This window comes from Delphinapterus leucas, chromosome 1, assembly GCF_059928025.1.
Source record: "Delphinapterus leucas isolate spDelLeu-1000000601 "Yukka" chromosome 1, BTC_Dleu_Yukka2, whole genome shotgun sequence".
Classification (NCBI taxonomy): Eukaryota; Metazoa; Chordata; class Mammalia; order Artiodactyla; family Monodontidae; genus Delphinapterus; species Delphinapterus leucas.
The window spans coordinates 107760420-107785217 of record NC_143129.1 but is presented as its reverse complement, the minus strand read 5'-3'; the positions used below and the strand labels follow the sequence as shown (position 1 = coordinate 107785217).

The 24798-nt window shown below is 34.5% G+C and overlaps 1 protein-coding gene across 2 annotated transcripts in view; it reads right to left on the bottom strand.

Annotated features, from left to right (window-relative positions):
* ARHGAP29 (Rho GTPase activating protein 29) overlaps positions 1-24798 on the bottom strand; it is a 77374-nt gene that overhangs the window by 35425 nt on the left and 17151 nt on the right. For both annotated transcript variants that reach the window (XM_022553314.2, XM_022553313.2), the window contains exons 2-5: positions 24393-24629; positions 10399-10533; positions 979-1075; positions 541-613 (exon numbers count right to left, since the gene is read on the bottom strand). In XM_022553314.2, coding sequence (XP_022409022.1) covers positions 541-613; positions 979-1075; positions 10399-10533; positions 24393-24597 — 510 coding nt within the window. In that variant the 5' untranslated portion in view covers positions 24598-24629. The remainder of the gene's footprint in view (positions 1-540; positions 614-978; positions 1076-10398; positions 10534-24392; positions 24630-24798) is intronic.

The window sequence follows — 24798 nt, the reverse complement described above, 5'->3', positions numbered from 1 at the left end:
TCTACATACATTCCTAATGCTCTTTTATTTCATAGCAATTTTTCTTCCAGTTAGGAATCAGAACCCCAATTCTCTAACATACTTATAAGGATGCTCTCAGGGAGAATTCAGACCTTCAGTTCTGTTAATAAGTGTTTCATGGTAACAAACAAACTGTAGGATGTGTGAAAAGATTGACACCCTCTTTACTTCTTGCATCATTTTTCTACCAGTCCTAAAATCTGCGACAATGTCAGGAAGGAAAAACAGCTATGAATTACTTACTAAAATTTTGGACCATAGACATATAGGTTCATTACATAAGACACTATAAAACTACGAGCTATGTTTTTTTTTAAATGATGGTTCCACTTCAAAAGTACAATTAAATTTTTGGTCCAGAAACTGACCATAATTTATCATATTTAAAATGAACTGAGCTGGTTTTTTTTGCTAAACTAAACAACTATCAAAGACTAATGCTGAGATTAAGATTAGGATATTATTAAAATATTAAGTTAAAAACATTAAAATCTTTGCTTTCATACAAACTTGGCCTACCTTACTTTCCCGGGAAACAGGCAGTCGCAATAATGAATCATTGCCTACATCTCCCATGAGGAAGTTTGTCAGGCTATCCAGGGGAATTTAAAAAAAAAGAAATGGAAATAAACAAGTCATGACATTGCTCTGTCACAAGCTTTACATTCAACATGTCATCTTGGTTAAATTTTTTAAAAGTAAGAACCTTAGAAATAAACTGCTAGGAATCTATCCACATAAACCACATAGTCACTTGCAAATGGATGTTGCTTCTAAACAGCTATAAACACCTCCAAATACACCAGTAAAGCAACACAGAATGTAGCTTTTCTGAAGTTGTGATAATATTTCATGCTAGTTAATACTTTACTTTGCATGTATGTACTGAATTATTGTGACATACTCTCAATGAGACATCTAGGCCCTAATTTCTTTAAATGACAGTCCTCTACTTACATATTTCCAAAGGTAAAGGCCAAGGTTTCAATGGAAGAAAACACTTCTCTGAAGAGATCATTTTTGTTTTCTTCATTTACTTCTGTGAAGTTCACAGCTTTAGGGAAAAGTTGGTTACAATAAATGAGGAGAAAATACTTTAAACTAGTTTTATACAAAGTCATTTAATCCCTTAAAAATCCATCACTACTACTAGAAGCATTACAAGATTCAGAAACTGAAAAGCCTAATACACAAAATAAATATGATGTTCAAGTTCTTCATTAAAGAAATCATACAAAAGAATCACCTTGCATAAAAGTAGCCAGCATTCCAACCTGACTGCTCCACACATTGCATAATTTGACACATCTAAAAAGTGACTCAATGTGAAATCAATTGATCTTGAGTCACGCAGTCCATGTTACACCAGCCTTCTCTCATTAAGAGTGCTCCGTATTTTTTTCCCTTGCTTATTGCTTCACGGCATTTTTTAAAAACAGCTAAATGCACTGTTTAAGTCACTTAAGTCAATATGAAGTACATTTTCCACTACAAATTACCAGTATTTGAAATCACATATACATTCGACATAGCATAAAACCTACATACAAAGCATACCAATTAAAAACACACAAAGCTTTAAAATTTTTAAATTCCTATTTATTTATACCCTTATTTCTTATAGGGTCTTGGGCTCTGAGGTCCATTTTAATTGATACATAGCTGTCTGTTTATCACAGGGACAGTCTAACATTTTGCATTTTGTTAAAATTATGAAACATAACCGAAAAAGGTTTCTTATCATAACTTCATCTGTATGCACCTTTCTTAAAAGCCCAGATACAATCTACAGAGACAAAATCTGAGGGTTGAATAGGTAAATTTTTTAAAGTAACTCATTCTACTCAGATTGAGTTTAAGGAGCAACCGGCTCCCTGTAACCCACCCTCCCTAGGATCCTTGCCAATAACTGGAAGGAGAGAAACCAAGTGGAGAGGAAGCTATCCTTTGTTTTAAAACATAGTTGTTCTTAAGCTTGCCTGCACATCAGAATTACTTATGCAGCTTTAGAAACAAAGTCTGAGTCCCACCACCAAAGATTCAGATTTCAGAGGCCTGGTGAAGCACATATATTTGTTCAAAAGCTCTCCCAGGTGATTCTAATGTGCAACTAGGGTTGAAAATGTTTCCTGGAAAGCCAGGATTCCTAAGCAGGGATGAATTAAACCTCAAGCCTGGAAGCCTCATGAAATTACAACCAAGATTTTACACGCCTTTGTAGATATGAGGGGGTAAGGTCCACACCTTTAATCAGATTCTTCCAAATATCCCTGATACAAACAAGAAGAAAAACTTAAGAACCGCCATAAATAATTTTTAAAATATTTTTTGATTTCTGCTCTGGTCAAGATGGAAAAACAGGCTTATATATCTGAAACAACTAAAAGAAATCTGTACAAATATACGACACAGCAGTTTTCATGACATTAGCTATCAGGCAACACAACAAAAATCCTAACAGACAAGAAACAAACATGGTGAGCTCTACAACTGCCCCAAGCCTACTGCGTAATAACACACAAAGATTTCTAAGCAAAGGAAACTACCAGAGATAAAGAAGGTCATTTTATAATGATGGATTCAATTCATCAAGAGGACACAATCTTATACATTTATGCACCTAATAAACAACTTCAAAATGCATGAAGCAAAAACTAATAGAACTGAAATGACAAATTCACAACTACAGCCAGAGATTTCAAAAACCCTCTCTCAACAATTGACAGAACATGTAGACAGAAAATCAGTAAAGGATGTGAAAGCCTTCAACAATACTATCAGCCACCTTGACAAGACCGACATTTAAAGAACACTCTACCCAATGACAGCAAAATACATGTTCTTTTCAAACACACACTGAATATTTACCAAGATGGACCATATTATGGGCCGTAAAACAAGTCTCAATGGGTTTAAAAGGATTCAAGTCAGGTAAAGTATGTTCTGTGACTAGATGGAATTAAATTATAAAAATCTCTGGAAGAATCCTCAAATATTAGGAAACTAACACACTTCTAAATAAACCATGGATCAAAGAAGAAAAAGGGAAATTAGGAAGTATTTTGAATACAATGAAAATGAAAACACAACATATAAATATTGGTGAAGGTGGTGGCAGAGAGGCACAGAAGGGAGGGATGACAAAGGGACATGCATTACCTGGATTGTGATGGTTTCACAAGAGTATGCATATCAAAATTGATCAAACTGTACCCTTAATTTAAATATGTGCAGTTTATTTTAAGTCAATTATACCTCAATAATGCTGTTTTTAAAACTGCACTTGAAAGTAGACTTTAAATGTAATTTATAATGTAATACCAGCAAAAATGTAAAGCCTACTCCTATTTCCCAACTTTAACCTGTTAGACTTTAAAGAAAAAAATACTTTATAACACTTTGCAAAATTCTATAATTATTCTTCTTTTCCTATAAATGTATTTTTCAAAGCACTAAACATGACTGTGAGATAGCTGTAAGTAGTGAAATAATTCTAAGTAGCAAAAAGACAATTATTTGAAACATCTTCAATCGTTATCTTCATCCCTACTCAAATGAGGTTACAGCCATCCAATGAAAATTCCTATTACGGCCCTTGCCTCTACTTCAAAACAGCTCTAACAGCTCTATACTTCTAATATCCTTTCATTTTTTTGCTCCTGTCCAGTGTTTCAAAGAAAAGTCTTTGGCTCCTTTCCAATAATAAATCTTCCCATTCTCTCCCGCATTCTCCAAAACCCTTACCACCATTACTCCTCCCTCATAACTTCACTATCTCCTACTAACTGACATTTTTTCTTGTGCTACTAACAACATACCCAAATCTTTTCTACAGGAAAAAAATTAAATTTACCATATTTCTTTTTAAAGCTACCATCCTATCTAATTCAGCATTTCTTTACTACTAAAACTTTATAAATAGATAATGACAATTCACCAGGATTTGGCTTTTCATCCAGTTTAATGGTTAGCAGGGGTTGGAAAACATTTTCTGTAAAGGGCAAGATAGTGAATATTTTAGACTTTTCAGGCTATACAATCTGTTGCAACTATTCAACTCTGTATAAAGTAGCCAAACATAAACAAATAAGAGTAGTTGTTTCCGATAAAACTTTATTTACAGAAACAGGCAGCAGGCCAGATTTGGCCCACTGGTAGTAGTTTGTGCACCCCTGGTTAAAAGGATGGGTTCCAAAGCCAGTCTGCCTAGGTTAAATCCTAAATCTGCCTCTTAACGAGGTTAAGTAACTTAACTGCTCTGTTCTTCAGTTTCCTCATTTATAAAATGGGGATAATATGTATTTTGAGAAACACTGTGAAGATTTAATGAACTTAGAACAGAGCTTGTTACATAGAAAATGCTCAATAAATGTTAGTTATTTTCACTCAATACCACTGAACAACACTGTCAACAATAACCTCCAACTGTTTTAGTCAAACTTGGAAGTCTTTTTCCTTCTAAGTTTTCATCCTACTTCACTGTTCTGCAACTCTGAACAACTCTACCACTTCATACATATGCAACCTTGGACAAATCACTCTATGTCCCAGCTTTCTTATCTGCAAAATGGGAGTTGATATAATAATAATTTGCTGTGAAGATTAATGGGTAATCCATGTAAAGAGCTTAACAGCATCTGGCATACAGTAAGTACATCCTCAATATATTATGTCAGCTATTATTAATACAAATATTAACCATTTCCCTCTATCTTGAAGCATTTTGCTTAGAAGCAATATATTATAGCAACTAGAAAATGCAAGGCTTCAGAGTTTCAAACCTGAGTTTAAATCTGACCCTTACCACTTCCTGTGTTACTCTGGATACATCACCTAACTTCAATTTCCCCATACGTAAAATGGCGTGTTACTGAAAGGAACAACTGAGAAAACAAATGTAAAACACCTAGGGTACAGTGCTTGGTATTTAGTAAATATGAGCACCCCCATATCCTACATCTGATCCGTGCTTCATACAGTTGTTTCCACTCAGCCGGCAGTTCTCATCTTGGCCTTCTTCTCTGTGCATTACCCCCAGAGAATCTCATCCACTTTCAATACCTTTAACGGAATGAATCCTTAAACTACCTGTCTAGTTTTACCCTCTGAGCTCCAGACCCATATTTTCGATGGTCTGTTTGATACATTCCTCCCCCTATTTCCCAATCTTTACCCACCAGCACTGCAATCTCAACATGTATTAAACTGAACTCTCATCCTATCTACTCTGCCCCTCAAACCTACTCTCTTCCGTACATTCCTTAGCTCATTAGTTTTGCTTCCAAAATGCCTCAAACTTTTTTTTCTTTCTTTCCATTCCCGTTGACACTGACTTAGTTCAAAGGCCATGTTTTACTTCTAGTTTGGACTATTTACTAACCTGCCAAGTGGCCTCTCTGTCTCCACTCTCTCCCCTCTACTAGCTGACCTTCGAAATCAAATCAAGATTTTGCTTAATAAATAATTGTCTCCTTTGGGTTCCCTATTAAGTCACGACAATGAGCACATTTATACCTCTTTAAGAAAACACATGAATAGCTTTCATACATATAACCTATTAGAACAGCAACTTTCAAACAGTTTTACCACAACCTTCGGTAAGAAATACATATCACATCATGACCAAGTATACCATATACACATAATAGTTATCAGTTACATAACACCTACAAAGTTTCTGAAATATCCTTAAGTCTTATACAATGAGTGTTACACTCTGATTTTTCTTTTCTATTCTCTTTCATATTTTAAAATGCTGGTTACAATTCACTAACTCGATGTTATAAATCAAAAGCCAAAGTTTGAAAACCACCAAATTAAAAGATATAATGGAAGAAAATTTTCACCATTTGCACAGGGAAAATTCCTTAGGGAGAAAAACAAAACAAAAGCTACAAGATTTATAAACTGAAAACTTCACATTGCTTCTGAGAAACAAAAAAAGACAACCTGAAGAACTTAAATGCATACCATATTCTCAGATAGAAATGCTAAGTATATAAATTCTCCTTAATTTTATTTATAAATTTAATTATAAATTAACTATAATTTATACATTCATAAACTTAACTATAAATTAATTTATAAATTTACATATTTAACTCAAATCACCCTCAAAATACCAATAGGTATTTTCTGGAACTAGACAAGCCAATTCAAACATCTTGATGGAAAAATAAAATCCTGAACAAGAAGAGTAATGGAAAGAGAAGCTACCCCAACCAGACACTAAAACATACTATAAAACCACAATGAAGACAGTATGGTACTGGCACATAACTAAACAAATCAAGGGGACAGAATAAGGTCCAGAAATAAATATATGTGACAATTTAGTGTGTTTATGATAAAGAGGGCATCTCAAACCGATGGGGAAAATATGAATTATTCAATAAATTAGCTAGAAACATAGATACTCTAGAATGTATCAAAGATTTAAATTTAATAAATAACACCATGAAAACATTAGAAGAAAAAACAGTGGAGAATGCTACTGTAATCTCCAAGCAGGGAAATCCTTCCCTAATACTCAAAAAGCATACGAAAGGCACATAAAACATTGAGATAGAAATGCAAAATAAAACAAAATACCATAAGCAAATCAAAAGATAAAAAAACAAACTAAAGAAAATCTGCAATTTATATCAAAGATTAAGGGCTAATTTCACTTATATGAAGTTTCTATAAATCAATACTAAAAAAAGACCAACTATCAAGAAAATAAACAGTCAAGTCACATAAAAGGGTGTGCAAATGACTCTGCAACATATTAAAAGATACTCAACTGTACTCAAAATGAGGCAAATGCAAATCAAATCTATACTGAGATACCAGTTTTTACTATCAGATTGGATAACAAAGTTTGGTAACCAGCTTTGTTGGCAAAGGGGTAGGAAATCAGCTTCTTCAGCACGGCTATCAGAAGGACAGAACCTCTACAGAGGGCGTTTAGCAATATACAAAATATAAATGCACATACGCTCTGTTCCAGTAACTACCCACCTAGAAATATACAGGGCTATTCATTGAAGCACTGTTTGTAACCCAAAAAAACTGGAAACAATCCAAACATCTATTAGTAGTGAACTGGTTAAATTAATTATAGTACATCAGTATGATGGATTATCATGCAGCTTTGAAAAAACAAAACAAATAACAACAAAAGAAGATGACTTTTTATATACAAATAACTCAGAACAATGAGCAAGGAACAGAATGCTACCCTTTGTGTAGAGAAGAGAACATATTGTGTTTGCTTCTATATGTGTATAATGTCTCTGGAAAGATACAGTAATAGCTGTTGCTTATCTAGGGAAAGGAATGGTGGCTAAGGTCTGAGGTAGAAAGACACTTCACTGTTTGAATACTCTTTTATACCGTTTGCACTATGAATCACGTGAATGAATTGCCTATTAAAAAATTAAGCTTCAAAACAGAAAGAAAACATGAGGCATCTACAATTTTGGATGCATAATTAAAGCTTATTTTTCTTTTTTGTTTCCAATTTTTAAATATAGGGCAAAATACAAATCATGAAAAACCTTAAAAATGGTCCTTTTAAATTATATTACAAATAAGATTTACCAGAATACTTCTAAATGATGAAAACACAAATACTAAGTACACAATAAATTACTGAGAGCTACGATGCCTTCATCTACTTCACAAATAAGCTGTATCTCTCTTACCATATTGCAAATATTTTGTAAGACTGAACTTCCTGCTTGGAAACAAGAGGAGACACAGGAAATACAAATCACTATTAGAATGAATGGGGGAAAGCTAAGGATTCTTCTTTTAAAGTTATTAAAAGGTAAATTCTACATTTAAAATAAAAAATAAGAGATGTTAAAAGATTCCAAGTTTATTCCAATGCGCTTATTCTTATTATGCATAGGAAGTGGATAGATTTCATGCATTCAAACCTGCAGCAGCACAAATAAGGTTATACCTCCCTGATCTAAAGTTATTACTCTGTATATGTTATTTTTTAATGGTTTGGTATGTTTGCAAAATGCATCTGACAGTTGCAAGATCTCCAAAGCAAGTCAGGCTACCACTGTTTTTTAAATGTAATTAGGAGGTTAAGACAAAATGATCACATTCCTGACAGCTTTCTGATCATAATATACAATAGTTTTTAAGTTTTCCTCTTTAATATAGAAGTAAAAGTGTACATTTGTTAAGTTTTTTGAAAACATGAAAGTAGACAGCGTATCCAAAACATTTAGATTGCCACAAGACAGACATTCAAAAATGGTTTCTACCTCCCCCTTGCCTTTCCAGGGTTTGAAAACAAAATTACCATTCAATGAAAGAATTAAATAAGCTCCAATTTGACATCAATTTTCCAGGTTACTGAATATTTTTCATTTGGGTTATCAATGATATTTTTACATGGCCTCAACAATAAGATGGGGGGTGGTTTATTTAAAAACTTAAACTTACACCAAAGAAAACACAATTTTTAAAGTTTTCTAGCATCATGGAGTCCTACTGAAACAGAGTAAGTTCCCCAACAACGAAGTAAGTTTTAAAATTTCATCCAACAAAAAAGTAAAATCGTAACAATAATTCCAAGAGTAAAGACAGTCTTAGAGGGAAATAATACTCAAAAGATTGCTTTACCTCAAAGAAAAAAAGATCTATAACGCAGCTGAGAGGCCACTTTCTTCAAGTCTGTTTCTGGAATGTGGACATCAACAGACACACTCCTTCCCCAGGACATCCTGACTGCACACAATAGCTACTGACAACAATTGAATGAACTGTGGTGCTATTTCCAAGCATGGAAATTTTACTATCTACAGACACAAATTTCCCTAACTTAAGTTAAATTGCACTTACAAACAATCTATTTTAAAACAAATTTGGTTACTAAGCATTTTTAAGAGGCACAACAGAAGCTATCCATTTTGAAGCCATCTACATTTTTTTCAGTGCTTGAAATACAGAAAAAAGAGAACCATGCAAACATGATTAATCTACATAAAAAGTAGAGAAGGCAGTTCTTAAGTATATGGACTATATTTTATTGACAAGGTTTTTATTTTCTCTTCCTGCCTCAGTCCCTTGACACTTGCGCTTTGCCCTCTCTACATGTGAGTATGTTCATTAATCACATCCTGTTCTTCACATCCAGAGTTCTCATACAAGCACCCTTTATCACTCTAACCCGGTTAATGCCCACCTGACCTTTGAGACTCAGGACAGGTAGTCCCTCTGCCCAAAGAAGCCTTTCGTTTCCTTACTCAACCCATGGTGACTCACTTTTGTTAAACATTTTAATTCATATTACCTATCAGATTGACATTTAACACTGACAATCACTTCCTAGAATATGACACTTTTAAAATTCCATAACATCTTTCTCCAGATCATCTCCCTAATTCTTTAGTGTTTTTCAGGTTCCTCTATCTTCTCTCTGTCCCTGGGATCTCACACTCAGTCCTCTACTTAGTTTGCACACTCTGAGTTGGTGTCATCCTCTTGCATCACCACCCAGAGACCAACACTCAAGTCCACGTGCTCAACTCCAAACTTCAACTTAATCCCTAACATTCAACCTGTCCTATGTTTCTTCAACAGCCATCCCCTCTTCTGTGACAAGCACATTCCACGACTACCACACCCCAGCTTCTGCCTTAAATCAGACTATTAACCCTCATCTAGCCCATTATTTCTAACAATCTCCTAACTGAGCTCCCTGGTTCCAGTCACATTCTTCTCAATCTTTGTATAATCTTCACCCTCAATCTTTATATAATGCAGCCTAGGATAACAGATTCTAACAATTTTTGGTGGCAAATCATTTCTTCAAAGGATAATGTCCCAATTCTTACTTCTTTTAGCACATGTAATATATATACACACACATATATATATACACATATACATACACATATATGATAAACTTATTTTCCAATTTTAGTTTCATTTTTCCACATTTGAAAATAAGGTCCCAATTAAGTCTTCTTTTTCTCCATTTGTTTCCCTCCTTTAAGTGGAATAACTACAAATGGCCATTTTCCAGCACCAACTGTCCTCAGATAACAAAGACTTTTTGTACCCTAATAACCTACTTCAAAAGAGCATACATTCTTTCAAAAACTCAAAAATTGTAAACCACAGTTGTTCAGTTCATTTCAGTTAGCATTTTTAGAGTGTTTCCTGCCAAATAAAGTTTTAATTTTTAAAAGAAAGAGAATTTTAGGTGTGACTCAGTGGGGATATTTAAGTACCAAAGTGTATATAACTCCTACTGATACACATCATATAGATGCCAAGAGAGATGGTTCTATAACCATTATAAATGAAAATGTATCACCTGGATCCTTTTTGCCCATGCCAACCCACTGTTAATATTATCTTTCTTACCTTTCACTTTTGCAGCAAGCATTTCTGCAGCATTTTGAAGATCAACAGAATTGAGGTTCTGATGTTTATTCATTACAGACTTTAAAACACGAAGAAGTTCGTCCAGACGTATATGAATGACTTCTTTAAAACAGTCTTAAGAAAAAAAAAATTTTTTTTTAATTTGTTAAGTCAACCATTTTGAAGCACATTTCAGGTAGAAGCAGTGGCTCCACAACTTTTGCCTACTGTATGTTCACTTTTATTTTCACTACTGCAATTATATGTAACTTATTTAGCCTTCAAAAATCCACAGTCATTTTAATTCATTAAAGATTTCAAAGTCACTCACAGTCATGGTCAACTTAGCACTACCCTTTTCAGTTTTCTCAGTCTAAATGTGCTCTCCAGATTTCCCTTGAGGCAACTTTACAAGTTTTTCCTGTCTTACAGTTTTTACTATAATATACTTTTTAATATATATGGTAACAGAGTTAAAGCCCTATAATGCCTGATATATTAACTAATATTAAATAGCACTTACATGTTAAGTTTCTACCTAAGAATTGACTCTTTGCATTAAGATATTAGAAATGAGCAACTCACAGGCATATATATAAGGACCACCACCTGACCTGCACATCTTTAAAACCGTGATATAATTTACATACAATAAAATGCATAGATCTTTATATGGTTCAATGAAATTTTGTACTTTTTAGAAAAATTGAACTGATTGCCAATGATGAAAAATTAGGGCATCATTACAAAAGCTCCAGACTTATGCCTACTCTTGAAAAATCAAAATCTGGTTATACCAGGCCCACATCCTCCTTGGCCACAAGCAGCTGAAACAGAGCAGTACTGCTCTCTTAGGTGTGCTTCTTTCCAAGTCCCTTCCTGCCCAGCCCTAGTCTGCTCTACCCATTTTACAGCAGCCCTGGTCAGAAGGACACAGACAACGTTTTATAACCCCTGGAAATAAGGTGACCATATAATTTATCTTCCAAACCAAAATACTCTAGCAAGAGAAAAGGTGGGTACTACTCATAATCATGCCAGCAAACAGGCATATCCCTGGATCACCATCCCAGGCAAACCAGAAAGTATAGTCATCCAAACCTGTAAAACCCATGAAGTAGGAACTTCCCCAGTGGTCCAGTGGTAAAGAATCCGCCTCCCAACGCAGGGGACGTGAGTTCAACTCCTGGTCGGGGAACTAAGATACCCACATGCCGTGGGGCAACTAAGCCCACACGCCACAACTACTGCGCCCGTGTGCCACAACTACTGAGCCTGCGTGCCACAACTAGAGAGAAGTCCACACGCTGCAACGAAGAGCCCACATGCCACAATGAAGAGCCCACGTGCCGCAACAAAGACCCGACACAGCCAAAAACAAAGAAATAAATAATTTTTTAAAAAACCCTGAAGTAATCCTCAAAAGTTTGAAAAGACAACCACCTGAAATACAATACTCTGATGTAATGTTCACTTCTGTAACCTTACACATAGCACTAGTGTTTAACAATGGCACATTTATTAAGTGCTTCCTATGTACCAGGCACTGTTAAAAGCACTTAAAACCTATTATCTCATTTAATTTTCACATCATTTCTATTAAGTAGATGATTTTTTAAATCTCCATCGTACAGATGAGAAAACTGAGGCAAACCTAAGTTTACCAAGTTAGAATTTGAACCCAGAGAGTATAATTCTAGAAGCTAAGCTCTTAATACTGTCTCCCTATCGAAAGAGCTTAAAAAACATTTCTTAAAAGAGTGTTTTAGGGCTTCCCTGGTGGCTCAGTGGTTGAGAGTCCGCCTGCTAGTGCAGGGGACGCGGGTTCGAGCCCTGGTCTGGGGGGATCCCACATGCCGCGGAGCAACTAGGCCCGTGGTCCACTACTGCTGAGCCTGCGCGTCTGGAGCCTGTGCTCCTCAACAAGAGAGGCCGCGATAGTGAGGGGCCCACGCACTGCGATGAAGGGTGGCCCCCGCTTGCCGCAGCTAGAGAGGGCCCTCGCGCAGAAACGAAGACCCAACACAGCAAAATTAATTAATTAATTAATAAAAACTCCTACCCCCAACATCAAAAAAAAAAGAGTAAGATGCTGATTTAAATTAAAAAACAAATGTTTTATAATTATGCAATTTTTTCCCAGAAATGTTAAAAGATAATCACTAGAAAAATTGTCTAACAAAAACAAGTAATTCTATCATCTATCAAATATTCCATTCATTAACAGCATTATCAAGAGAGAGAAATAAGTAGTATAAGAGAAGCAGGCAAGGTGAGTGCAAGGTGGGGAGCTGGGTATATTAGGGCAAAGAGTATCCCAGGAAGGGGTAAAGAAAGAATAGTTCAGGTAGTGATGGAAGGAGAGAGAATAGAGTGCCTTCAGGAAAAAATCCAACTCATTCATGCAAAAGCTTTAATAATAGAAAAAGAAACACAGGCGATTAGGTGCTGGCTTAAGCAGCTTTGGAAGTGACTGGAGTCTGTAAGATTAAAGGCAAAGGAAATGCACATAAGCACTGTACTCTAGTTGATAAAGTGTTTTCAACGAAGATTCAGGTTAAAAATGTTGATATTGCTATACATGTATCCTGGAAGTGAATAACTAGGTAACTGGATGGTGGATGGTGGGAGCCAGGAATCTCACTGTTGGAATGGAAATTTACAAATAAGCAGGGAGAGGAGGCTATAATGATCCATGTGGTGATAGATTAGAGTTGGATACTTCTGTAAGAATTCGTATTTAGTTTATCATAGATATAGGTGGCTAGAAATATTTATAGATGTGTGTATATATACAGGTTAGTACACATACATATATTTCTTTTCTTCATCAGGTGAAAGGGCCTAAAAGAAATGATGCCCCAGTAGCAACAAACATACCTAGCACCCTGATCTTGGCTTCTAATACCATTCTCCAATAAAAGGAACCAGGGCTCCTTAGAGAAATGGCTGGTTCTAGGACTGTGTCAGGAAATACACAAGATGAGTTAGGAGCATCTTGTAATGCCAGAAAGTAAGAGCTTAAAAAAAAAAAAAACCCTCACATTGAAGAGCGTATGCCAAGGGTGCACAGGAACCAACTGAAAGACCTCCCAATGGCCAAAGGTGGAAAAATCTGAGCAATAAATTTAAAAAGTAGCACTGGATTATAACTCAAAGTATAAAGTAAATATCCATGAGTCCATATTGATACAAATAAATGTCTGAATAAATTAATAAATGGAAGGAAAGAGACAACTCTCTTGTATAAAAGAATTCCTAATAATTTATATAGATATTTTGTCCTCAAGGAGGTGAAGCATGTGCACAGTGACTTCCTTCCAAAGAGTACAACATGGAAAGGGGGACGAAAAGATTAAACTAAACAAACTTGACAACTACTTCTTATGACAGGTGATCAAGGTCACCATTAACAGTGATAAATCATGTACTCTTGATAATGACATAAGAAATATGTCACTTTACATCTGTTAGCTTCTTCTCAATATCCCATAACACCAGTCTAATCATGAGAAAAACATCAGACAAATTCTAATCAAGGCGCATCCCGGACTTCCCTGGTGGCGCAGTGGTTAAGAATCCACCTGCCAATGCAGGGGACATGGGTTCAAGCCCTGGTCTGGGAAGATCTCACATGCTGCGGTCACATGCCGCGGAGCAACTAAGTCCAGACACCACAACTACTGAGCCTGCGCTCTAGAGCCCGCAAGCCACAACTACTGAGCCCGTGCTCCGCAACAAGAGAAGCCACCGCACCACAACGAAGAGTAGCCCCTGCTCGCCACAACTAGAGTAAAGGCCGCGCACAACAACGAAAACCCAAGGCAGCCAAAAAAAAAAAAAAAGGCGCATCCTACAGAATACCTGACCAGTACTCCTTAAAACTGTCAAGGTCATCAAAAATAAGGAAAGTTTGAGAAACTGTCATAACTAAGGAGAGCTTAAGGAGACACGACAATTAAATGTAATATGATACAATTCTGGAAGGGAAAAAGGACATTAGAAACAATTTATGGAAATCTGAATAAACTATGGGCTTTAATTAATAATAATATATCATTATTATCAAATATTGGTTCATTAACTCTAACAGATGTACCATACTAATGTAAGATGTTAACAAATAGAGGAAACTGGGTGTAGGAGTATATGGGAACTCTCTGTACTATTTTCTCAATGTTACTGCAAATCTAAAACTGTTCTAAAAATAGTCTATTTAATAAATGAAATAGAAATGGACAAAAGACTTTAGAAATTTTATGTACTACTGGAATTTTTCCCACAAACATATATTACTTTTATAATTTAAAAATTCATTATATAATTTTTTAATTCCTAAGGAAAATGTAAGCATGTAATTTCAAGAATTATCTTAATTAAATGATCACTATCTATTTTGTCTGTTTTATCACTGTGGATATTAGTTTGGTCGGTTTACTTAGCTGAGGCAATACAGCTTAGTGGTTGGTTAAAAGCAAAGTTTCTAGAAACAGATTGCCTGAATTTGAATTCCAACTCCATGGCTGATAAACCTTGGGCAAGTTACTTACCTCTCTGTGCCTCATCTATAAAAAAAAAAGAAGATATTGGTAGCTACTTCATAGGGTTGTTGGACTAAATGAGTTAAAACACATGAAGCACTTGGAACAGTGACTGGAACATAGTTAAGCCCTCCATAAATGTTGGCAGCTTTTTTTTTTAGTTTATACAGAAGTAGAAATAGGTTAACAACATAGGCTAGGTCTGAAATAGAATCAAGTAGCTTCGAAATGAAAGAAACTTCTGGGACAATAATATAATTTGAATACCTATAAAAAATAATATAAATGTATTTTTTCCCAGTTTTGCATTGCAAAGTCTATCCTTTGTTTTATATATATAGTATATATATATAACTAAATAAAGCTATTTTATGGTAATACTTCTGCCTACTTGTCAAAACCAAGGCTGAATCTAATGTCATAACGAGTTGTGCTATACTCTTTCTGAAGCCTAATCTATGTTTGTCTTAAAAAAGAGAAAGGTGGAAATTCTCTGGTGGTCCAGTGGTTAGGAGTCTGTGCTTTCACTGCTGGGAGCCAAGTTCAATCCCTGGTCAGGGAACTAAGATCCCGCACAGTGTGGTCAAAAAAAAAAAAAGAGAGAGAGAGAAAGGAAAGCCAGTCATTTCTATCCCCTACTGATGTTTCACAATAAAATCTACAGATACTAACATACTTAGGAAATACTAAGTAAAAATACTTTGTCTTATTTTGAGGTCTCAGGACAAAAGAGCTTGATTTTTGTGTGCCAACATCAATATTCAAAATTAGGGTTGGATATTAAGCAAGAACTACAAAATACTAATGGTTTAAATGCCTAAATAAACCAAGTTAATAAATTCTGGTCTTCTCAGAGGCAAGGAAATTAACCAAGTGGAATAAACATATTTCAAAATTATTATAGTGTTTTTGTATGTTTTAAAAACATATTATTATACATTTTTCAATGTTCCTAGTTTTAATTTCTAACACAGTAAATAGTAACAGATACAGCCCACAAAAACAAAAACTTTTCTGGATTCTCAATAATTTTTAACAGCATAACGGGTCCTGAGGATTGCTGCTATAATTTTTCTTTAAAATCACTGTAGAACATTCCAATAATTGTCAACATAAATGTTTTACCAATTTGAAATTCTTTTTTTCCTACAAGGAAGCCCTTATAAACAGATACTGAAGTTGTTTCAAAGCAAAATACTAGAAAACAATAACTGAGTTATTTAGTAAGAAATTTCAGAAGTATCTCAAATTACCCTATAAATAAGTCTAATTTCCTGTGATTGAACACATCTCTCAAGCCTATAAATCAACAGAAATGAACAAGATGGCTAAATTTAACAAGCATTAATTACAAAGATTCATAAATTCTCCTATGTATTTGAGTAGATGAGTCAACTACTAGGACATCAGTATATTCTGATAATACTTCAGCTGGGACTTTATAAAATAGCAAGCCCTTAATTACGCTTTACGAGTGGTAAAAATGTTCCAATGTTCTATTTTCTTATAGTAGAATAAAGCTACCTCAAATTATTTTTATGAAGCAAAAGCCCCATGAACTTTTTTTTTCAGAAAGTTTTAAATTTAGGCAGCTCCTTCACCAACACTAAATATTCCCACATCAACAGCAGCAGCAATGAGCAAAGCAAAAGAGAGAGTAATTTTTCTTCCCTAATACAGAAGAAAGGTAAGTGGCTGACTGGTGTGGTAGAAAACAATAGATTTAAAGCAAGAAACCTGAATTCCAGTGTTTGATCTGCCACTTGCTTGAAATGACCATAAACAAAACTCTCAGTTTCTCTGACCTAAGATTCATCATCAGTAAAGCAGTTGTTGTGAATATCAAATAAATTAACAGAAATGAAACTGCTTTACAGTCTTAATATATGTAAGCTATTATTACTATTAAATCTGTAAACCATTCAAACTAGATACCTTTGAAAACAGAATTGTCTCACACAGAATTACACTCAGTAACAAATTACAGTATGGTCCCACAATATTTTGGCTAATGAAAAAGAGACATTAAAGTTAAATTTCAATTTAATTTTATATGTAAAGTCTAAATTAGTAAATTACTTAGAAATAAAATCATAATTAAGAGTATATTTTACAAAAATATTTCTATACCTATCAAGTTATAGTACTTAATTTAGTCATATAATTACCAGATAATTTTTAAGTTTTATAGTGGTCACGTTGTAAATGTAATCATTCAATTTATACTACAAAGGTATTATATATGCAAATATTATAATGTTCAACTAGTCTTAACACCAGCTATATAGAAGAGTAAAACTCCTGTATCCCAAAGTTTGCTTGTTTATCTACCATCCCTATATGGTAATCTGAATTTTAATTTATTGTTTCATTCATTTGTGCCATTTATTTTCTGCTTCATTCAGCTTATCAAGTGAGGACAGATTAGCCAGTTCCACTTTTTGGTTCTCATGCATTAACACAATACCACAGTGTTTATATTGCAAACACTTCATGGAAATGCTTATGTAAATAAATGAAAAAAACTACGGTGTTTTCCTTGATTTAAAAAAAACTGACAATAATTTTTAAAATCAGTCTTGTTAATTCAGCTTAACCACTCTGGGAAAGCAATGAAAACAAGAAGGAAGGAAAAAGTTTCATAACTTATCACTAGGAAACTCACTTCTTTTTTTCTGTAATGACTCCTGAATTTACAGGATAAAATGAAGCCTAAAGTGCAGCTTTCGTTATCCAGCCACTTGGGGATTGTAAAAATAATAATAGCTGACATTTTAAAACACTTATTCTATGAGCTTTATATAAATGAATTATGAGCTCATTTAATTTTCACAACTCAATAATGTAGGTACTATTATCTCCTTTTAGCAGACGTGAAACTGAGGCAGAGAATATAAGTAATTGGCCCAGGGCTAAATACAAACAGTGGCAGAATGAGGATTCCACCTCAGGGTTCTGGCTCTAGAACTTTAACATGGTTAAAGAAGTTATAGCTTAATGACAGGTATACTCTGCAATCTGTGATTTAACAGGCTTTAACTTCCAATCGAATATACCAGTTAACTACTGTAAATGGTAACATTATGTAAGCCATTCTAGGCAAGTGCAGAAGAGGAAAGCTATCTCCTAAGAGCTGGCACATGTGTAATAAATGAGCTACCTGGATTTCATACTTCATTCCTCAAGGATTCATTTTGTACCTTCTAGGCACTAAGCCATAAACTACTAACATTCTTATTAGCTTTTCCTAAACGGTAACCATTGGAAATCACTTCTAGAGAGGTTTACTTCTAAAAAAACATAGCAGGAGGACATATCTGAGACTAGCAACTTAATGTTTCCAATATTCCACAAAATATCTTGCACACTATGGAAGGTGAAAGTTAAGTAATAGTCAACAATGGTAAAATTAATACTCACTGGAATTTGCCTAAATAAATTTACACATCCTCCTGTATATTCATTTAATCTGGAAAAAAACTGGGGTAATCCACAACACAGGATTTCAATTAAGACTTTGAAAATTATACAGAACTTCCCTCTCACAACAGAACATAATATTTAATGACATTAAAATTTTTACTTAATTCCTTCTTTCAATAAAATTTGCTTTAGAAAGTTAATATACCACTTCTGGCTATAGTTCTATCAAATTTAGGACCCAGAATTCATCAAAAGCTATCACTTAAGAGATCAGTTACATTTTTACAAATTAAAAGTGATACACTCAAGTTAGAAATCATTTTTAATAATGAGAGAACTTAACTAGTTTATCTAAAACTGATGATAAAGTTTAATCTTCCTTTCTAGCCTATTTAAAAAACAAAACAGAAAAACAAGCCACCACTGTCACAACAGTAAACTTATTAAAATCCATTTAAAAAATAGTGTTACATAATCAAAAAGCTACAAGAAGTATTAGACTAACTGCCAATTTTTCTTCAAATATATGTTATAATGGCAATGGACACTGCCAAGCATTGAGTACCAGACAAATTAAGCAATTTGCACTAGTCTTTCTAGCTGAATTAAAAGCCTTGCACTTTTCAAATTTCCAGATTTTGAACTTCCACGCATGGTGTTCCACCTGGGAATGGGAAGTATGTCACAAAGAGAGAGTTTAAGATTACTGTATAATCTAGAAGAACATTTATGAATGTGTTCTTTGGAATTCAGAACACATTATTCCTCAGGGGGGCAACCATAAACCTGAACTGGTACTTAGACTGCACATACATTAATCTGCAGTGTTATATTTAAATACAAAAGACATATGCATAATTGTGTGCCTTCAGCATTTTAACATAAGATGAAAATTTTGCCCTGTAATTATTCATAATGCACCTTAATGACACAAGGTGTAGATCTAAAACTTCAAATTCCACATCTGCTACTTATATAAGACTACAGGGTAACCTCCTCCTGGAAATAAGTAGTAGACAGAGAATCAACAAACTATCACTTACCCTATCAAAGTAAGCATGTTCATAGTCCTCTGATCTCCCTCATTAAGCTCTCCACTTTTTGTAAATAAAAACAGTAGAGGAATTCGTTGGTGGCACAGTGGTTAAGAATCTGCCTGCCAATGCAGGGGGCACAGGTTCGGGCCCCGGTCCGGGAAGATTCCACATGCCACGGAGCAACTAAGCTCGTGTGCCACAACTACTGAGCCTGCGCTCTAGAGCCCACGAGCCACAACTACTGAAGCCCGCGCACCTAGAGCCTGTGCTCCGCAACAAGAGAAGCCACTGCAATGAGAAGCCCGCGCACCGCATGAGGAGCAGCCCCCACTCGCCCCAACTAGAGAAAGCCGGTGTGCAGCAATGAAGACCCAATGCAGCCAAAATAATTAATTAATTAAAAGAAAAAAAAAACCAGTAGAGACAGTGCATACATATCTTAACTCTGTTGGGGGCAAAGAGTTCTTTGGCAGACACTAATTTTCTCTAATCAGTTCATCAACACCTGCTGCAATATGAGCTTCACGTTCTCACTCGGGAAAATTTCATAAACCCACACTTAAGAAACTTAACATAAAACTCACATTAAAATATCCTACAGGGCTTCCCTGGTGGCGCAGTAGTTGAGGGTCCGCCTGCCGATGCAGGGGACGCGGGTTCATGCCCCGGTCCGGGAAGATCCCACATGCCATGGAGCGGCTGGGCCCGTGGGCTATGGCCGCTGGGCCTGCGCGTCTGGAGCCTGTGCTCCACGGCGGGAGAGGCCACAGCGGTGAGAGGCCCGCGTGCCGGGGGGGAAAAAAAAGAAAAAAAATCCTACAGACTGGTGGGAGGCGAATGTCCTCTAAAATGCATTACATAGTTTGAAAACAAATACTTAGCTGTTTTCTTCAGCCTTGAATTGTCAATATTCCGAACAACGTAGAATTTCCAACTCTAATCAATTTTTGGATCACAGAATTATAAAATCAATAGCATCTGGTGTAAGTGCCTCATTCTTAACAAATTATTAAATGACTTAAGCCATATTCCAAAACTAGTTGATAGCAGAACTAGGCCTAGAACCTCGATTGTGTGATTCTCTTTCCTGAGCTCTTTCTGCCATTCCTTACTACCAATCTCACCAACTTGTATAAAATGCTTGGAAAGTGATCTGCTAGTTCAAATCAAAGAACGGCATGAAAGCTAACATTCCAAAGGCAATTTGAGGGAGATTCCAAGAATTCCTATTTCTAGGTAAAATTTTCTTTAATTTGCTCCAATAACAACTTTTTCTAGGTTTTCTTTTCATGCTATACAAATCAAAAATACTTATAGCTCAAAAATTCATCTCAATATTCTCGAGATTGATAAATGCCAAATGTCTATACCATCACTGTCTGATAGAAATCTCTGTTAATGATGGTAATTTTTATAACTTCACCATCCAAAATGGTAGCCACTAACCAGAGGTGGCAAATAAGCACTTGAAACGTGGTACTGCAACCACTAACCAGAGGTGGCAAATAAGCACTTGAAACGTGGTACTGCAACTGAGCTGCATTTTAAATTTTAATTAAATTTAAATAGCCATATGTCTAGAGGCTACCATATTGGATAGTGCAGGTCGAGATAAACCCCACGGAAAACAGAATTGGTTAATGAAATAATGAAAACTGAGCAGTGTTTTTATAGTACCTGCCACGTGAAGCAGCTGAGATAGCAAGAAAAGAACACACCATTCTGCATTCATGACCTATGGGTTCCAAATGAAACCACTATTTATCAGCAATAAGAGGTTGATGAAATCACATAATCTAAATTATACATACAACTCATCTGTGAAACAGGTCTAAAAGTACCTGCCTTTGTGGGGACTGCATGATTAAACTGTATGTAAAAGTACTCTGTAAAATGTGAAGCACCATATACAATTATATATCATCTCTGTAACTAGTTTAGGAAAGGGAAATGTGGCTATAAACCTATCACAAAGCTATTAACCTAAGCCTAGTCTCAACAACATGATTTAACACTTGAAGCAGTAGTCAAGTGATTTTGCACACCATTGCCTCATGACAGGTAAAGTACATAGAGAAAATGGTATCCAGATAACATCAAAAGGTGATTAGTATACCCACAGTCCATATTCTTAAAAGCTAACTTTTTAGCTTTTTAACAGCCAACTGACATGAATTGAAAAGTAACAAACAATATCAAAAATTTGGCTTCCTTCTTTTAAGGAGGCAAAAGACAAAATACTGGCAAGGCCGCTGATACAATATTGACAAGGATCCCTCACTCCAAAATAAAAACAGTGGCCACAGTTTACAACTATGCTGGTACTAAAGAACAGCAGAAGTCCAGGGATATTTCTCAATACCCAGAGACAAAAGCATGGCCTATGTCTACGTCCAGTAACATATATAATACCACCACCTTAAATAGTTACAGAATTTAAACTTTTTACCTGTTTTCCTGAAGATCTCATGTGATTGTTGTAATAATTCTATTAAATAAATAAATAGTATGATACTCTAACAAGCTGAAAATCATGAGCAAAATTAAAGAAGCATATTATTATGTAGCATTTCTTGTCATCTATAATGAGGTTAATTTATGTTTAACATACTCCCTTAAGGAAAACAACAAACAAAAAAGGTTCTATCAATTCAAATAAACTAAAGAATATATTTCTAGATTTTGATAACAATGATGCAAAGACAGAGAAAACAAATTCTTGTTAAATCCAAGATTTATTCTGAGATGGCATACATAAATCCTTTTAACTCTGACTGAAGAACCAAGCATTAAAATCAATCCAAAGATAAATTAATGAAAATACTCTGGCCACTGCCTACTAATGAGAGTTGGTTACCCAAAAGATGGTTTTCACATTTTTAAATTAATTTACCAATCATAAACGGCAAGCTTTTTTATTATTAGCAATATAATCAAGTCTTAAATTATGAAGTACTGGTTTTCTTATTAAAAGAATAACATCCTTTCAGATTTTTAATATTACATTTCTGTAAAAAATATATTTCCTTGAGTCACATTGCTGTGCACCTGGAACTATCACAATATTGTTAATTAGCTATACTCCAATATAAACTAAAAGGTCTAAAAACAAATAATAAATTAAATAAATTAAATAAAACAGGGAGACAAGTACAGACACACTCCTAAAATATATATTTCCACACACACCCTTTTACTTCAAAAGGTAATCTCCTTTTGCCTCAAAAGGTAATCTCCTTTTGCTGTCTTATACTTATTACCAATTTTCTCTTTTCTTCTCACTTAGGATCACCTTTCAGTCCTCTTTCTTCCTAACCTATGAACTGTTTACTCACAAATTAAAACTCATATAAAAATATTGTGGAGATAAGGAGTGGGTCCAACTTGTTTTAAATTACCATCATTTTAAATCTGTGAAACAAGGGATAAATATGCGAGATGAGGATTTCAAATGATATAAATCTCCTATGGAAAACAAATAAAAACAAACAGATATCCTAACTAAAAATCTGATTTATATTAATGAAAACCTATTTTTATTGATACATTAAATAAAATCAGATTTTACCCTAAAGTGAAGTAAATGATTTGTTAATTAATACATCATTTTAAATTTCAAATTCAAAATTAACCCAGCTACAACAAAAAGAGTAAATTTTACTGTATGTGAATTAAAAAACAAATTTAAAACAATTAACTCAGTTAAGAACAAGTCTTTATTACAAAGGTATGCTTCTTTAAATAAATGGCAGATGTGTCATTTTAGTAATGAATCTGTTACCAGTATAATGCTTAATGTATTTAGAATATCTTTCCACATTAACAAGATAACTTTATTACCATTTAATTATCCATAATTAGACTTCAAACTCAAGCTATTAAAATGAACAGAAGTGTAGGTAAATTCTTTTCTAAAAACATACATACAGTGTCAAAAGAATGACTTATGTGATTGTCATTTTAAGGAAAATTCAAATACTAAAATTTTGAGGCTACAATTCAAGTCCAGGTTATTTTGGGCATTTCAACTTGAAAATTATAATTAGGTTAGAAATAAACTCCTAAAAGCAGCATTTAGGACAAATAGAAGACATGGCTGCAGTTTCTGTTTTTCAGAACGCATGTCAGAAAATGAATATCTAATTTATAAACACAGAAAATATTTATGGAAATCTTATAAATGTCTATGAAGCCTCAGAAAGTCTCATATAAGTAACACTAGGAATCTTCATTTTTCTACATCCAGACATACCTTTATGAATATGGACTGAACTGCTACTTATTACAAAAGAATAGGAACTGTATGATTACTAATTACCATTGCCATCAAAATTAGATATAAAAGAGGCACGGAAAGTTGAAAGACTTAAGTACTAAGATCAAGTCAGGGGGTACAAATACATATAGCTCTTAACTTCAGGAGAATCAAGTCTCATGCTCCATTATCCATTTCTAACTAGACAGAGAATAAAGTCTGTGATTATCTCTTAATTGAGGAAGAGAATAGCAAAACAGAATTAAGTTTGATTTTTGAGGAAAAAATTCACTCAAATCAGTGATTTTAGATTCTTTTAGGAACAATATAGAAAACTGAATCCAGGCAGAAGTGTCAACAATGTAAATTAAAAACATCAGTCTGCTTATTAAAGACCAATGAATGTACTGTGTTACCATTAACAAGAAGGCTAAAATTCCAATTATCTAAAAATCTCCCATGTCAAATGGGTCCAACTTCTAAGAACCAAAGAATGAATTTTTTTTTTTGAATTCTTGTTCCCTCACTTACCAAAATTTCTACTATGTATTGCACTGTATCTGATTATAAAATACTTTACACTGTAAACATCAAACATCTGGCAAAAAATAAAAAAAAGAACAGCTAAAGCAGAATACCCTGTTGCTACTACTGTGTATACACTTATCTGTAGCTAGGCTGGCAATTAAATTTTACAAACTATTCAGTAAGAATGCTAAGAGAAAAGAGTTGACGAACCTGAAAGAATAGCTTCTTTCAAATATAGTAACACATGGGAGAACTTCCTGATATCATTCACCAACTCCTTGATGTAATCAGGATCCAAAATGGAGTTGGAATTTATGGACTTGAGCCCCATTTCAGAAGTTGTAACATCAGTAGAGAGCTGGCCTGTTGACAAGACACGTTTTTTCTTTGTCTTTTTCTGTTTGTGAGCAATCATCCTTTCATATAACAGTCAAAAAAACGGAACTCCTTTAGGGGGTGAGAAAAAGAGAGAAACACAAATACTACATTAATCAGGGGACATTATACTAGATTTTCACAAATAGCCCAAAGCCTGCCTCAATATTCTATTTAAAACAATAACAACAACAACAAACCCTGTATTACTGATAAAGCAACTTCCATTTATTAAGTGCCA